Here is a 16,817-nt window from a genome sequence, read left to right as displayed (position 1 = left end):
ATTAATATTGTATTTAGGCTTGCAATATTTACTTTGTCCTTACATTGTACCCTGTAAGTAACAACTGTCTATACTTAATAGGTGAAATTGTCTAAGTGGTATAATATAACATATATGTAAAATACTGCAGGTAGGTATCTTCATACAGTTTCTTACAGGGAAAATTCCACATAATTAACAGTAAAATACTATGGACATTTTAAAGAGAAATAAACATTAAAATTTTCAACTGAAGCAAAAGACCACGAACTGTCTAAGAGTGAGTGCTTAGAACAAGAAATGTTATTACAGAGAAAGAAATGCAGATCTCTATCAATGGCAAGCGTAGATTTTCTTCACTCAGTATTTCATGCATATTTTTGGTGCTGTTAGTACACAGTGACTGTGTACAAACTCTGTTACAGTTAACATATAAGATTATCATTTATACACAGTTATTTCAGTTAACTGTTTATAATTTTATGGTAAACAAGTTACAAAAACATGCAATTATCTTCTCAAGATATATACGGTATCACAACATTTTGCAAAATAAGTCTAATTTAATTACAACAATCACTTCAAATATTTAAATATCTAAGAATGTTCCTTTTGTGACTTTCACAGGTTGAGGATGTCAGTTACAAACAATATGTGAAAACTTGAAGATTAACAATTTTTTCATTGTAAAATTTTCCATGGTGAAATGTTAAATTCTATGAAATTATAGTAAATTCAAAATATATAAAAGCTACTGCATCCTCAGTTGGCATGGAAAAAAAAGCCAACATGTAGTTCTACATGTACAAACTGAAAAAATATAAACAATGTTCCAAGTCATTCTCAAGGCAGTACTAACTTTGACCATCAGAAAGTCACTAAAGGTATTAGGTTTCTTCTAAAATATGTTATGTTCTATAACAAGCATACACGTTTAGGTGCATTTTAATATTAATACAACTAATTAAAACTTTCAGTATTTAACATGGGATAGCATGCATTATCTAGTAAGCAGGTATTCAAACAGGCATTGCTGATTACGCAAAGTTTTTTTGTGGTTGCTCAGCTGAAGAGATGCCTAACAGTTTATCAAGTAATCTTACAAAGACTCATGACAGGCAATATCTGCTGACAGGAACTATATAATAAAAGAAAGCAGAAGTTGGTCCAAAAAGATAACTCCTTCTTTATCAGGTATATGTATTCATATTCTTATTAGCTTATCCCTTCAATTTGATTCTGTAAATTTATAAAAATCCCACTAAATAAACACAATTAAAGAAAACTTTGGGATTTTTTGCATAGCCTACTCTGGACATTACCGCATTAGCTCTCTCCATCTTTAAAGTGATTTTAATAACTCGTGTACTTATTCCGAAAAAATTCTGAAACATTTTGGCTAAAATTTTAATACATGAGTAATTTAAGTAAGTTCTTAAACTGAAAAATACACTTAGATACACTTATTAGCATATCGATACTTGTCAAAGATCTGGAAACATCTGTTACAATCCCTATTTGAAAGGTTTTGATCTGATTGTAAAACTGCAGTATTTCAGGAAAGATGTGGATAAACTGGAGGAAGTCCAGCGAAGAGCCAATAAAAACTGTTACAATTCTAGAAAATATGATCTGGGAGGGAAGACTGAAGAGGCTGGGTTAGATCAGTCTGAATAGGAGATAGAGGGGTTACTTTTATAAACTTGTTTTTCAAGATGTGTTGCTCATGTCCCTTTCATCTTAGGTGTGTCCATGCCCACATGAACAGCTGGAGATTTCTGCTTTACTGGTGTCTAGAGGGCTGTATCTGGTGCCCCTTGAGAACTGTGCTCATGTGTTGGTATCACCAGCCCTGCCACTCTTGATGGCAATACTGACAGAGGGGCAGGAGAGAAGGTAATGAAATGGACAGGAGCAACACATTTAGAAGTACAACAGTTATGAAAGATAAGTAGCCAGTTTTTCTTCAAGTGCTTGCTCATAACAATTCCATTCCAGAACCATAGACTCATACAATCATAAGGCTGGAAGGGACCTTAGGAGGTCATCTAGTCAACACCCTGCTCAAAGCAGGATTAACTAACTAAATCATCCCAGACAGGCCTTTGTCAAGCTGGGTCTTAAAGACCTCTAGGAATGGAGATTCCACTACCTCTCAAAGGCTACGACCATACTACAAGATAAATTCAAAATTATTAATACCCATTTTGTAATTCTGGAATTTATAAGTTTGAATTTGACCACACTCACTTCTCACATGCTCCTTACAAAGTAAAGTCATTGCCACCACACTCAAACTGGCTAACACTGACTGTTGCAGCAGTGCACTGTGGGAAGCTCTCTCACAGTCCCCTCATCCCTGTAGCATTCTGGATATGCTCACTGACCTTGACATCTTCCCACACTGCATTTTCCTCATTCCCCTCCCAATCCCTGGAAATAATGCAGGGACCCTCAAAGTTAGAGGAAAGATGATATAAAAGTCTAGGAAAAAAGCATTTTTGGTTTTCTCCAACATTACATTGCCAACATGGGTACAGGAACTGTATTCTCTGGCAATTCATTGTGTCCCCCACCTCCCATCATGGCATACTACAGGGTCCCAGACTGTATTTTAAAGTGAGAAGAAAGAGTATAGAAAAGCATAGGAAAAAGCATTTTTGGTTTCCCCGTTCATTATATTGGTACTGGGGAGAGTCTTTGGCTTTCAAGTGCACCATAAGGCTTCCGTGTAATGACTGTGTTCTCAACTGGCATCCACTGTGCATCCCACCTCCCATCATTGCACATAATCCCTGAAAATAACACAGGGTCCCAGACTGTATTGCAAACTGAGAAGACAGAGGATAGAAAAGTATAGGAAAAAAGAGTTTTTTGACTTTTGCCCTCACTACACAGATAATGCCGAAACAATTGATGTCAGTTAAGTATCATACACTGAACTTACAATGCAAATAGAAATCTCAACTAGACCCTAACCCCTGTGTTTGAGTGGGTCACGGCCAAAAACAGTAAGCAAGGAGGACAAATCAGAAAAAGTATTAGATTGAGCCATACTTGGCTCAATCTAATTCTTGACCTTCCCCCCTACCCCTCCATTCTCTGATTTGCTCACCTTGATTATCTTTTTCTGATTTGTCCTCCTTGCTTACTGTTTTTGGTTCTCTGTGCCTTAAATATTGAGTCTGTTCTGGTCTGGCTATGGTCTGAAGAAGTGGGTCTGTCCCACGAAAGCTCACCTAATAAACTATTTTGCTAGTCGTTAAAGTGCTACTTGACTGCTTTTTATTTTGATGGTGTATAGACTAGCACGGCTTCCTCTCTGTTACTGTAAGGGATAGTTTAGATCAGTGGTTCCCACCCTGGAGTCCCTGGACCCCTGGGGGTTCATGAAGGTATTGTAGGGGGTGCGTGAACAAAACAAAAATGATCACAGAAAAGAAGTTTTAAATAAATTGCAAACTTACAATCAATTATTTTTAAATTAAATATCTTCCAATAACATTATTAACTGCTGTCTGAAAATCTGTGTTGTAGTTTCCCTTTTCCTTTAATGAAGTGTACATCATGCCTAGAACTGGCTTTGATAGGGGTCCACAAATGGTTTGGGGTGTGCTTGAGTGGTCCATGAACAGTTTTAGGGGGGTGACTGGGGGTCCACACTAATGTAAAGTTTGGGAACCCCTGGTCTAGACCAGAGACAGGAAAACTATGTCCTGCTGGCTACTTTAGACCTGCCAGAGACTTCTATCTGGTCTCTGAGCGCTAATCCAGGGAGCCTACCCTTAAGCCTGTTCTTTTCCGTCCCTCTTCCCCCATAGCCTCAGCTCCCCCAGCATCTGGGCAGCATGCTCACTGCCGTGGTGCATATGTGAGCTCTAGGCAGGCTGTGTGACCGTAGGACTGCCTGTCCCAGTGCTCCAGGTGGTATTTCTGCAGCTGCAGCCTGGAGGTATGGTTAGTAGATGGGGTGGTTCTGGGTGGGGGACAACCAGGGTGGGAAACAGGAAGGACCCTACCTCCGTCCGTCTCCCACTCAGATCCCACGGGTATGTTTCCCAAGGTATGACAGATTTACAGAGGTACAAGTATAGAGCACTATTTTTTTTAAATTCATCTATCACCACATAGGACTATTTATCAATCTCTCTGTATATTGTTAGTAACATTCACTCTTAACCTAGTTTTTCAGACACACATAGGAACACCATGGCAAAACTTAATCTGATTTGCTTATAAAATTCCCATTTGTTAAATTATAATTTTGAGAATAAACTGTTTTTGTCTACGATATTTTAAATTTTTAACTTTTGATATTAAAGTTAAATCCACATACATAAGCCACTCAAACATGTTACCACTTGAGTTAATTAAAAATGTAATTAACTTTTCATAAACTCACCCCTTTATCTCCTCTCATTTTGGAATTAAATTTCACTGTCTTTAAGCGGGCTCTTTCTTTCTTCTCAACTCTGCAAGAAAAATGCAAAAGGTAAAAATGTTGCTTTCACAAAATGATTCGTATAAAGCAATTATTAATGCTATAAAATACCATAACTTTCATATTGTATCGGAGGGGTAGCTGTGTTAGTCTGGATCTGTAACAGCAACGAAGGGTCCTGTGGCACCTTCTAGAATAACAGAAAAGTTTTGAGCATGAGCTTTCGTGAGCACAGACTCACTTCATCAGATGCCCATATTACAATATTTCATATTGTAATAACCTGTTGCAGTGTGATGGGACGAGGTATGCATACACACATTGTTGGTCTCCACAGGGCAATATGAGAAAAAACAACTGTTATTCTCAAACTATAAACCTGAATGGCAGGGATCAAATAAGTATACATTAAAATCTTTTGGGTATAAGGCCACAACTTTGCTCTTATTTTTTAGGTTAAACCACAGTAAATCCATAGGACACTCTGTCTAGGCAGAGCTAAATGAAGGAAAGCAGCAGCTGTGCTAAGATGGTACTTCCTTCCTTCACTTTTGATGCCCATATCTAGGTATTCCTGTAATTTCCCTGGACTAACTCAGGATTGTACTCACAGAGAAGTAGCCTTGTTAGTCTGTATCTTCACAAAACAAAAAAAAGCAGTCATGTAGCACTTTAAAGACTAACAAAATAATTTATTCACTATCGCCTAATAAATTATTTTGTTAGTCTTCAAAGTGCAACATGACTGCTTTTTTGTTTTGTCAGGATTGTAGTTGTTCCAATGATTAGCTATACTGTATCAGAACCAAGGTTCATCTATCCACTATCCTGCCTCTATCAGTACAAGTACCAGATGGGAGTAAGAAATCTCATTTTAGGCAAATGTGAAATAATTGAGCACCTGTATTGGATTTTCTAAATCATTTAGTTAAATGTCGTCTTAAAGCCTGAAGATTTGGATTTAATACCTCTTCCAAAAATCTATGTTAGCACTGATTATAAAAATGTTTGCTATTCTTTTTACTCACACAAATGTCAAATGTGTTTTGCACCTGTATTTTGGGTGACAGGCCATTATTTACAGATTGTAATAATTGTTTAATTACAAATTTGGGCTACAGAATGTTCTCTGAGTGGGAATTAAATAAACCAGTTGTTTTAAATTAGAAAAATCTGAAAAAAATGTCACCCACAACCATGAGACCCTAAGCATGAATCATTAGCAAAGTCTGATCTGTGGACCTTGATATTCCCCGTTCTGGTCTCTAGTTCCTGAACTATACGAATAATTGCTAGTTTATATTTAGTTCAGCCATCAGAGGAAGGACATGATACACACCTTTCCACTGGGTGACAACTGCTTGGGAGGCAACATTCACAGAATCACATTGCATACTACAGAGCAGGGATGAGGAAACTTTTTACGCTGCCTCCGCTTTTCATCCCTGCAATTAGCCAGGGCCCCCCAAGCTGTCTAATAAAATCCAAACCAACAGACATTCATCCTGTTTAAAGAGCCTTCCCACCTCCAGCAGTGCCAAGAAGTTCTTTATCTTGCTGTTTTTCAAAAGCCTGATCCATGCTCCAGCCTGGGGCGGAAAAAACCACAAAAACTGACTCCCTGCTGTTTAAAGAGCCCATCTACCCAACTTTTCCAGCCTTTCCAGGTAATTTTTTAGTGGGAACAAAAGAGAAGATCAACATAATTGCACTTTTGTGTTAATTAAAACAAAAAGCAGTGCATTGCTGTGTCCCCTCTTTTGAAATTTCACCCCTCCCCACCATTTGCACATCCCTGCTGTAGGGCATGAAACCTGGTTTCTAGACTTAGCTCTGGGAGAAGATTTTGGGTTAGTGGTCAGAAACAGGATAATCTGAAAAGCAGTCTGGCCTAAGAGAGATTTGAATCTATCATGTCAGACACCCTGAGAGACATTCTGGTCATATAGGTCCCTCTGGGAATTTTTCCATTGACTATAAAATGGACAGAACCTTCACCTTTAGGTTCTAAGCCTGACTATGCTTGCAGTAATTCTATGTGTCTCCTCTAAATGGGGCAACAAAATTGCTTTCTAGGGTTGGGTTTCATGGTTTTGGGAAATATGATTAATAAAATGCATGGACAAAATACCCCACTGCCACGGTAAGAGATTTTTTACTTCATGAATGTCTGTTTCCCATTTGAGTGAACTTTCCTCCACACATTTCTTCCTCATGAAGTGTATGTGTTGTATCATCATTGCTAAATACAGTGGGTTCAGCATGATTTTTATTTTTGTTATTGAAAAGTGTTAAAACGCATGTCACTGATAAACACCTTTAATATAAAGTATACTGGATTATTCAGCAAACAAGGAGCAATATGTTAGGTGATGCACAGATACCAGAGAGATGGCTATCTTGCAATGGATGTCTTCTCCACTCCAACTCCAACTCACAACAAAACCCATAAAAAAACTCTGAAAAAGGGCAATTTAAGAATTACTACATTTTCTTTATTATCCCAGTTTTCATCAAACCACCATGAAAAATGAAAATGTTACACCAAGTTTAGCATATAGGTTTTATTTTGTCGGTCATTTTATTGAGCTTTGCACAAAATAAAGGATCAAAACTTCTGTTAAACTGAAAACTTCTTACTCATTTAAATCTGGGGTCATGACCAACAACAGTATTACCTTTCACTTCTTAATGTGTAGATGTCAAAGCAGTTAAGGCAAATGAAGCATGAGTAAAAACTCCTTTTTAATGGAGGCACAAAGATGTTAAAGTGACATTCCCAAAGTGAGAGATGTGAATGGGATCTAGGTCTCCTGTCTTCAGTCATGTGCTCTAACCCCTAAGGTGCAAATGTTTCTTAATATAATGTAATAACCTTGCATAGTGTTGACTGGCATACTGTTCCAGTTTCTCATAAAAACACTTTGGTTGACCTGCTGCAGTTCAATTAAACAGAGGACACACAACTCAATTTGGGAATGAATGTTACCAGTACTTCAAAGTCAAATATCTCAGAGTGAACAAACACCATGAAAATATACCTCCGTTTGCTTGGAATCACTCCAGTTTCATCACTTTCTCCATCTGGTGTCACCTGCCGGGCCTGCCACCACTCATCATCCGAAGCATTGATGACATGGAGAATGTCGCCAAATTTAAAGTTCAGTCCCTGACTGGGAAGGCCACTGTCTTTAGTTTTGTCGTAGTCAAAGAGAGCTCTAAGTTCAGAAGAAAATCATTACATATAGACAACTGTCAGGAACAAAACACAGTAATCTGAAGAAACTGCATATTTTGCAATAAACAAATCACTTTGAAGAGTCCATTTAAAACTACTGTTTTGGATTCCAGTGTCTTAAAAAGCACAGAATTACTGAATTACTTTAATTTTTTCCTGAATATGTGATGTTTGTTTGGCCCTTCACTGTGTAATGGTAGTTGCTCTCAAAGTTAATTATTATAGCTATGGACAGGAGAGCTTACATATATATCCCTCACAACTTGTTCAATCTGTGCAGAAGTCTGGGAAAGAGAACAAATATTTGAAGTATGGAATATGTTGTACTGCGTAGAATATTGCAATTTGATCACAAGTCTTATGATCTTTGGGATTTCATTTAAAGATTTCATTAAAAAGAAAATTAAATTTGTAGTCCTTGTGATTATTGAGAAAAAGCTTGAAAATATGAGCTTTGTACAATCTATAGGCTTAAAAATAAAAAATCAGATTAGATTAACCAATATATTTGTCCAGATTCTTATTTCTTGTAAAGCTAATTTGCAATTTTCTGAGGCCTGAATCAATGATTTTTGAATGCATTTCTGGAGTATGGCCTAACTGGGGGATTCTTATATACATTCATGCTATAAATTTGTGCAAAATTTGTACTCTTTTTTAAGGCTAAAAAAAGATTATGATCAAATGGTTTGACTTCTTGCATTGTACTGGGCAAGAAACCTCATACAATGATTTCTAAAGCAAGTTAATCATCTTTCTGAGGTACAGATTATCTTTTAATAAATTATCCAATCCTGATTTAAAGACCAAGTTATGGAGAATTCAGATCATCCCAAACTAAGTGTGACCCAGTGATTTCTAGGCAACAATACGCAGAAACACAAGGATGCATAGGTTTTGCACAAATCACTAGGATCTGATATCTTCATAACAGTTCACAAAAGTATGACATACAAGGTCTCGACCAAGAGCCAGCTGCCTGTGGGTTATCAATCATTGCAAGCTGTTCATATGGGAAGCAGTTTGAGGGAGATATAAAATATTAGACTCCAATCTTGTTGAGGTAAAGCTTCTCATGCAACTGTGTCAAAGTGTGCTGCATGGCTAACAATTAACATACAGAATGGACAAATATGAACACAGGCTACATTAATTATCAGGGCAACGTGGGGGCCTGAAGACTTAAAAAATCAAAACAGTATGTCAGCTATCTATATTATAATGTGAGAAGTATGGGAAATAAGAAGAAAACTCATAATACTAGTAAATAAACACAACTTTGATACAGTAATGATTACAGAGACTTGGTGGGATAATACACATAACTGGAATATTGGTACAGAAGGGTACAGATTGCTCAGGAAGGACAGGCAGGGAAAAAGGAAGATGTTCTTGCTTTATATATTAAACATGCACACAGTTGGATGGAGGTTGATATAGACATAGGAGACAGACTTATTGAGAGTCCATGGAGAAGGGTAAAAAAGTGGTCTACTACAGAGTACTGAACCAGGAAGAAGGAGAGGTGAATGAATTTTTTTTTTTTTAAAACACAATCATACACAGCACACTCTTGTTAGTATGGGGGACATCAACTATGAAGAAACCCGTTGGAAAAATAACACAACAGGGCACAGATTATCCAACCAATTCTTGGAATGTATTGAGGACGGACATTTATTTATTTCAGAAGATGGAGAAAGCCACTGGGAGAAAGCTGTTCTAAATTTAAGTTAAACATATATGGACAAAATAGCTGAGAATTTGAAATTGGAAGGAACCTTGGAGGAAGTGATTATGAAATGATAGAGCTCATGATTCAAAGGAATGATGGGGGAGAACAGCAAAATAAAGACAATGGATTTCAAGAAGGCAGACTTTAGCAAACTAGGAGTTGACAGTACAAAATGGGAAATGACTGTCTAGGAACGAGTACTGCAGAAAGAGATCTGGGGTCATAATAGATCACAAAGCTAAACATGAGCCAGCAGTGTGACACTTTTTTTTTTAAGGCAAACATCATTCTTGGCTGCATATAAGAAATGAAAAGTGACTCTTCTGCTCCACTCTATGCTGATTAGGTCTCAATGGAAGTATAGTGTCCAGTTCTGGATACTACATTTCAGAAAAGAGGTGAACAAATCTGAAGAGGTCCAGAGAGAGCAACAAAAACAATTAAAATTTAAAGGTCTAGAAAACATGACTTATGAGAGTGTTCCCTTTAACATCCTCGGGCAGGTCAGATTTGCTTTTGGGTTGAAACCTCTTATGTGCAACACAAATACTGAGGTGGTGTGTGCAGCTGTACCTCCAACATAAACAAATAAAACATCTAACTGCAGTAAATTCTTTCATATCTGTAGCCCTGGGACTGGGAGGTTGCTGGATATTCAATTACTCCGGATAACACAGAGGTATACCAAGGAATACATAACATTACAGGAAAACAAGATTAGATATTAACAAACAAAAACATATGCAGCATACTTTATTTACGAGCAACAGTAATATTGTTCGCTGTGTAAGTGTATGCTGAATTTCCCGTATTTATTTGTATTTACCTTCAGTTTACTGTATAAGGAAAAAGTAACAAATTTATTTATGATTAAAATGCTGGTTATTTGAGAGTTCTGGATAATAGACCACTGGATATGAAAGTTTACTATATAAATATATATTTTAAAATCGTTCATAAGTACAGAACAAGAAAAATATTGAAATAAGGGATAATTAACACGGTGCAATGCTTAAGATGTTAAATATGAAAGCAAATAAAAAGAAAATTAACACTACCCTTGGAGTATGTGTATTTTATTAGACTTTCTAACAGCTCAACTACTACACACTCCAAAGTAGAGCATATAGAACAAAGCTATTTAAATAAATCAAAGTCATGGCCATTAAGTAACGCATAAAAATATGCACCATAACCCCAATTTAACCTACTTCCATAAAGCAAAACAACAGACACGTAGCACTTTAAAGACTAACAAAATATATTTATTATATTTTTTATTATTATATGATTTCATTAGTCTTTGAAGTGATACATGACTGCTGTTTTGTTTTGTTAGAATACAGACTAACACGCTGAAGTCTCTGTTACTATGCAACCTACTCCCACAGACAATTAAATCTTCCGAATCTCCACCACTAAAGCTGCTCACAAAAAAATGAAGCATCTGGCAAAATAATACTAGAATACCACAGACTTTTGCAGTTCACAGAACTAATGCTTTTGCATGCATATTATCCACACATACCTGACATGGTCTTCTCTCTAAGGCAGCTGCAGGAGAAGTGCAGGGAGCAGAGAAAACCACTCTACATAGCCTTCATCGACATGACCAAGGCCTCTGACTTGGTAAGCAGGGATGGTCTGTTCAAACTGCTCCACAAGATAGGCTGTCCTCCACGGTTACTCAAGATGATCCAGTCATTCCACAAAAACATGAGAGGAACCATCCAATATGACGGCGCATTATCGGATGCTTTCAGAATCAGGAGCGGCGTCAAACAAGGATGCGTGTTTGCTCCGACATTGTTCGGGATCTTCTTCGCACTCCTCCTGAAGCATGCCTTTGGATCTTCAACAGAGGGCATCTTGCTGCACACAAGATCTGATGGGAAACTGTTTAACCTTGCAAGGCTGAAAGCTAAGTCTAAGGTGCGAGAAGTCCTCATCAGAGACATGCTGTTCGCAGATGATGATGCTGTAGTGTCTCACACAGAAGACCAGCTTCAAAAACTGCTGGATCGGTTCTCCAAAGCGTGCAAGGACTTTGGGCTTACCATCAGCCTAAAGAAGACAAACGTACTTGGTCAGGATGTTGCTGAATCCCCATCAATCAGCATTGACAACTATACGTTAGAGGTCGTCCACAAGTTCGTTTACCTAGGGTCCACCATCACTGACACCCTGTCGTTGGACGCTGAGCTAAATAGGAGGATCAGAAAAGTGGGCACAACTCTGTGCAGACTCAGCAAGAGAGTGTGGAATAACAACAAGCTGTACACTCACACCAAAATGCAAGTGTACAGAGCCTGCATCCTCAGCACCCTCCTTTATGGCAGTGAGAATTGGACCCTGTATGCCCGCCAGGAAAAGAGGCTGAACGTCTTCCACTTGCGCTGCCTCAGGCGCATCCTTGGAATATCATGGAGGGACAGAGTTACCAACACTGACGTCCTCGAGCAAGCTGGAATCCCAACCATGCACACCCTCCTCAGGCAGCGTTGACTCCGCTGGCTTGGCCACGTCCACAGGATGAATGATGGAAGGATTCCGAAAGACATCCTGTATGGTGAGCTAGCCTCTGGCAAAAGACCTCCCGGACGCCACCAGTTGCGTTACAAAGATGTCTGCAAGAGAGATCTCAGAGAGGTAGACGTCGAGCTGGACAACTGGGAAGAACTAGCAGACGACCGCAGCAGATGGAGGCAGGGGTTACACAAGGGCCTTCAGAAGGGCGAGTTGAAGATCAGACAGCTAGCAGAGGAGAAACGAGCGCACAGAAAGCACAATAAGGACTTGCCAGACACCCACCACATCTGCAAGAGATGCAGCAAGGACTGTCACTCTCGTGTGGGTCTTTATAGTCACAATAGACGCTGTAAATGAAGTCCTCAATTGAAACTTTAAAGGGCGCAATCCATAGTCTATGCAGACTGAAGGATGCCTACTACTAAGCTCAGCTTTCATGTTAAAAAGAATCACAGGGCTGGAAGGGACCTCAGGAGGTCATCTAGTCCAGCCCCCTGCTTCAAGCAGGACCAACCCTCACTAAGTCATCCCAGCCTGGACCTTGTCCAGCTGGGACTCAAAAACCTCAAGGGATGAGAATCCACCACCTCTCTAGGCAACACATTCCAATGCTTCACCACCCGCCTGGTGAAGAAGTTTTTCCTAATATCTAACCTACACCTTTCCCTCTTCAACTTCTGACCATTACCCCTTGTTCTGCCATCTGACACCACTGAGAACAGTTTCTCACCCTCCTCTTTAGAGCTCCCCTTCAGGAAGTTGAAGGCTGCTATTAAATCATCTCTAAGTCTTCTCTTCTGTAAACTAAACTAGCCCAAATCCCTCAGCCTATCCTCATAGGTCTTGTGCTCCAGACCCTTAATCATTTTTGTTGCCCTTCTCTGAACCTGCTCCAGCAAATCCACATCCTTTTTATACTGGGGGCCCCACAACTGGACACAATATTCCAGACGTGGCCTCACCAGTGACAAATAGAGGGGAATAACTGCTTCTCTAGATCTGCTCAAAATGCTCCTCCTAATGCACCCTAGTATGCTGTTAGCCTTCTTGGCTACAAGGGCACAGTGTTTACTCATATCCAGCCTTTCATCCACCATAACCCGTAGGTCCCTTTCCATTGTACTGCTGCTGAGCCAGTCGGTCCCCAGCCCGTAACAATGCTTGGGATTCTTCCGCCCCAGGTGCAGGACTCTACACTTCTCCTTATTGAACCGCATCATATTTCTTTTGGCCCAGTCCTCCAATTTATCCAGGTCACTCTGGATTCTCTCTCTACCCTTCAACATATCTACCTCTCCCCCTAGTTTTGTGTCATCCGCAAACTTGCTGAGGGTGCAATCCAGTCCCTCATCCAGGTCATTAACAAAGATGTTGAATAACACTTGCCCCAGAACCGAGCCTTGCGGCACTCCGCTTGAAACAGACCGCCGTCCAGATATTGAGCCACTGACCACTACCCGTTGGGCCCGACTGTCAAGCCAACTTTCTATCCATCTTATAGTCCAAAGATCCAATCCATATTCCTTAACTTATGGACAAGAATGTTGTGGGAGACCGTATCAAAAGCCTTGCTGAAGTCAAGGTATATCACATCCACTGACTTCCCCATGTCCATAGAGCTTGTTACGTCGACATAGAAGCTAAGAAGATTGGTAAGGCAGGACTTGCCCCTGGTGAATCCATGTTGGCTACTTTTGATCACTTTCGCCTCTTCCAAGTGCTCCAAAACATATTCCTGGAGGATTCCCTCCATTATTTTCCCAGGGATTGAGGTAAGGCTGACGGGTCTATAGTTTCCTGGATTGTCCTTCTTTCCTCTTTTAAAGATGGGCACTACATTTGCCTTCTTCCAGTCATTTGGTATCTCCCCCGATCTCCAAGAGTCTTCAAGGATAATGGCCAAAGGTTCAGCAATGACCTCTGCCAATTCTCTCAGTACCCTGGGGTGCATTCAATCCAGACCCATGGACTTGTGCACATCTAGTTTTTCTAGATAGCTCAGAACTTGTTCCTTCCCCACAGATGGCTGCCCTCTACCTTCCCATACTGCATCCTCTAGGACCATCACGTGGAAGTTGCTTTTTTGCCTCAGTCTTCACGGACAAAGTCGTTGAATACTTCATCTTCTCCTGCATCATCTGTCACTAGGTTACCTCCCTCATCCAGCAATGGCCCCACACCTTCTCTGATAAACCTGTTTATTGTTCACATGCCTGTAGAAACCCTTCTTGTTTCTCTTCACATCCCTTGCCAGCTGCAGTTCCAATTGTGCTTTCGCTTTCCTGATTACTGTCCAGCATTCTCCAGCCATATGTTTATACTCCTCCTTAGTCAACTGTCCATGTTTCCATTTCTTGTATGCATCCTTTTTGAATTTAAGCTGACTGAGGATTTCCCTGTTAAGCCAAGCTGGTTGCCTACCATGTTTCCATTTCTTACTATGCAGTGGTATGGTTTGTTCCTGTGCCTTCAGTAAGGCTTCTTTAAAATCCTTCCAGTTCTCTTCAACTCTTTTCCCCTTCATCTTTGTTTCCCAAGGGATCCTGCTCATCCATTCTCTCAGGGAGTCAAAGTCTGCTCTTCTGAAATCAAGGGTCTGTATGTTACTGCTCACCTTTCTTCCTTTTGGCCGGATCATGAAATCTGCGATCTCATGGTCGCTGCAGCCCAGGTTCCCTCCCACTTGTATTTCTTCTACTAGTTCTTTCCTGTTTGTGAGCAGCAGCTCAAGTTGCGCACGGCCCCTGGCCGGTTCCTTCAGCAGTTGTACCAAGAAAGTATCCCCAATATTCTCCAAAAACTTCCTGGACTGTCTGTGTGCTGATGTATTGGTCTCCCAACAAATGTCCGGATGATTCAAGTCTCCCATGAGAACCAGGGCCTGTGATTTGGACGCTTCACGTAGGTGCCTGAAGAAAGCCTCATCTATCTCATCTCCCTGTTCTGGCGGCCTGTAACAGACACCCACTACAACATCACCTCTGTTACTTCCACCTCTGAGCTTAACCCAAAGACACTCAACTGGATTTTCTCCTTCCTCATACTGGAGCTCTGAGGAATCATACTGCTCCCTCACTAAATCTAAAAAATATCTAAAAGTTAACTAGAAATAGTCACATTCTCCTTGAAAATATTAATATAATATTTACTAGCTACAACTCTACCAGGTATCAAAACATCTGGCATTAATGCTAAGACTCCCTGCAAATAAATTCTAAAACTTTATGTAAATCACTTGAACAAGCAAACAAACCGTAGTCATGCTATCAAAAAACAGTCAAGAAGCACTTTAAAGACTAACAAAATAATTTATTCAGCGATGAGCTTTCATGGGACAGACTCACTTCTTCAGATCATAGCCATACCAGAACAGACTCAATATATAAAGCACAGAGGTCCAAAAATTGTTATCAAGGTTGACAAATCAGAAGAGCAGAGGGGCAGCAGGAGGTGAGTAGGGAAGTTAAGAGTTACATAAAACAATGTAAGAGAGACCTTATAAAGAGCCAGGCAACTGCTGTCCCAGTTCCAGCCATGTGTTAATGTGTTGAATTTGAATATAAGTCTGAGCATTCCCTCTGTAAATGCTTGTTAAGTTCCTTTTCAGTAAATCACAGACTTTTCAGGTCATTAACAGAATGGCCCACTCCATTAAAGTGCTGGCTGACAGGTTTGTGAATTAGGAGTTTTTTTGACATCTGTTTTGTGTCCATTCATTCTTTGTTCAAGAGTCTGTCCGATATGCATGGTGTGTGGGCACTATTGGCACATGATGGCATATATGATATTAGCTGAGGAACAGGAGAATGTGCCTGTGATTTTGTGAGTAACATGGTTAGGTCCAGTGACGGTATCTCCAGAATAGATATGTGGACAAAGCTGGCAACGGGGCTTGTTGCAAAGAAAAGTTCCAGGATTGGTATTATTGTGGTATAGCCTGTGGCTGCTAGTAAGAATCCTCACAAGGTTGGGAGATTCATAGAATCATAGGACAATAGAGCTGGAAGATACCTAAAAAAGCCATCAAGTCCAGTCCCCTGCCCGAGGCAGGACCAAACCCATCAGATCAGTCCTGCCAGGGCTTTGTCGAGCTGAGACTTAAAGACCTCCAGGGATGGAGACTCCACTACTTCCCTGGGTAGACCATTCCAATGCTTCACCACCCTCCTAGTAAAAAAGTTTTTCCTAATGTTCAACCTGGAGCTTCCCAACCACAACTTGAGACCATTGGTCTGTGTTCTGCCATCCATGACCACTGTGAACAGCCTCCCTCCAGCTTCTTTGCAACCTCCTTTCAGTAAGGTGAAGGCTGTTATCAATTCCCCCTCAGTCTTCTCTTCTGCAGACTAAAAAGACCCACTTCCCTCAACCTTTCTTCACAGGTCATATGCTCCAGCCCCCTAATTATTTTGGACGCCCTCCACTGGACCCTCTCCAGTGTGTCCACATCCTTCCTATAATTGGGGGCCTAGAACTGGACACAGTACTCCAGGGCCGAGTCTACACTAGCCCCAAACTTCGAAATGGCCACACAAATGGCCATTTCGAAGTTTACTAATGAAGCACTGAAATGCATATTCAGCGCTTCATTAATATGCAGGCGGCCGCGGCACTTTGAAATTGACATACCTCGCTGCCGCACAGCTCGTCCCAACGGGGCTCCTTTTTGAAAGGACCCCGCCTACTTCGAAGTCCCCTTATTCCCAGATGCAGAAGTAGGAAGGGGTTGTATTCTGAAGGCTTGAGCAGTTTTGCAAGGCTCTCAGTCACATCCTGAATTCAAGCTCCTGGTAAACAGCACACCCCACGAGATTCCAGGCCTGGCCAGCGGATGGATGGTTCACAGTTCCTCTTAGGAGGGAGTCCCCAACCACAATCACCGTCTTTTTCTTGTG

General features: G+C 40.4%; 1 protein-coding gene across 15 annotated transcripts in view; it reads right to left on the bottom strand.

The window, feature by feature from the left end:
• DLG1 (discs large MAGUK scaffold protein 1) overlaps positions 1-16,817 on the bottom strand; it is a 352,797-nt gene that overhangs the window by 57,782 nt on the left and 278,198 nt on the right. For all 15 annotated transcript variants that reach the window (XM_075004306.1, XM_075004311.1, XM_075004308.1 and 12 more), the window contains 2 exons: positions 7,462-7,638; positions 4,382-4,451 (listed from right to left, as the gene is read on the bottom strand). In XM_075004306.1, coding sequence (XP_074860407.1) covers positions 4,382-4,451; positions 7,462-7,638 — 247 coding nt within the window. The remainder of the gene's footprint in view (positions 1-4,381; positions 4,452-7,461; positions 7,639-16,817) is intronic.

This window comes from Carettochelys insculpta, chromosome 10 (genome assembly GCF_033958435.1).
Source record: "Carettochelys insculpta isolate YL-2023 chromosome 10, ASM3395843v1, whole genome shotgun sequence".
Taxonomy (NCBI): domain Eukaryota; kingdom Metazoa; phylum Chordata; order Testudines; family Carettochelyidae; genus Carettochelys; species Carettochelys insculpta.
This window is presented reverse-complemented; position numbering and strand designations above follow the sequence as displayed.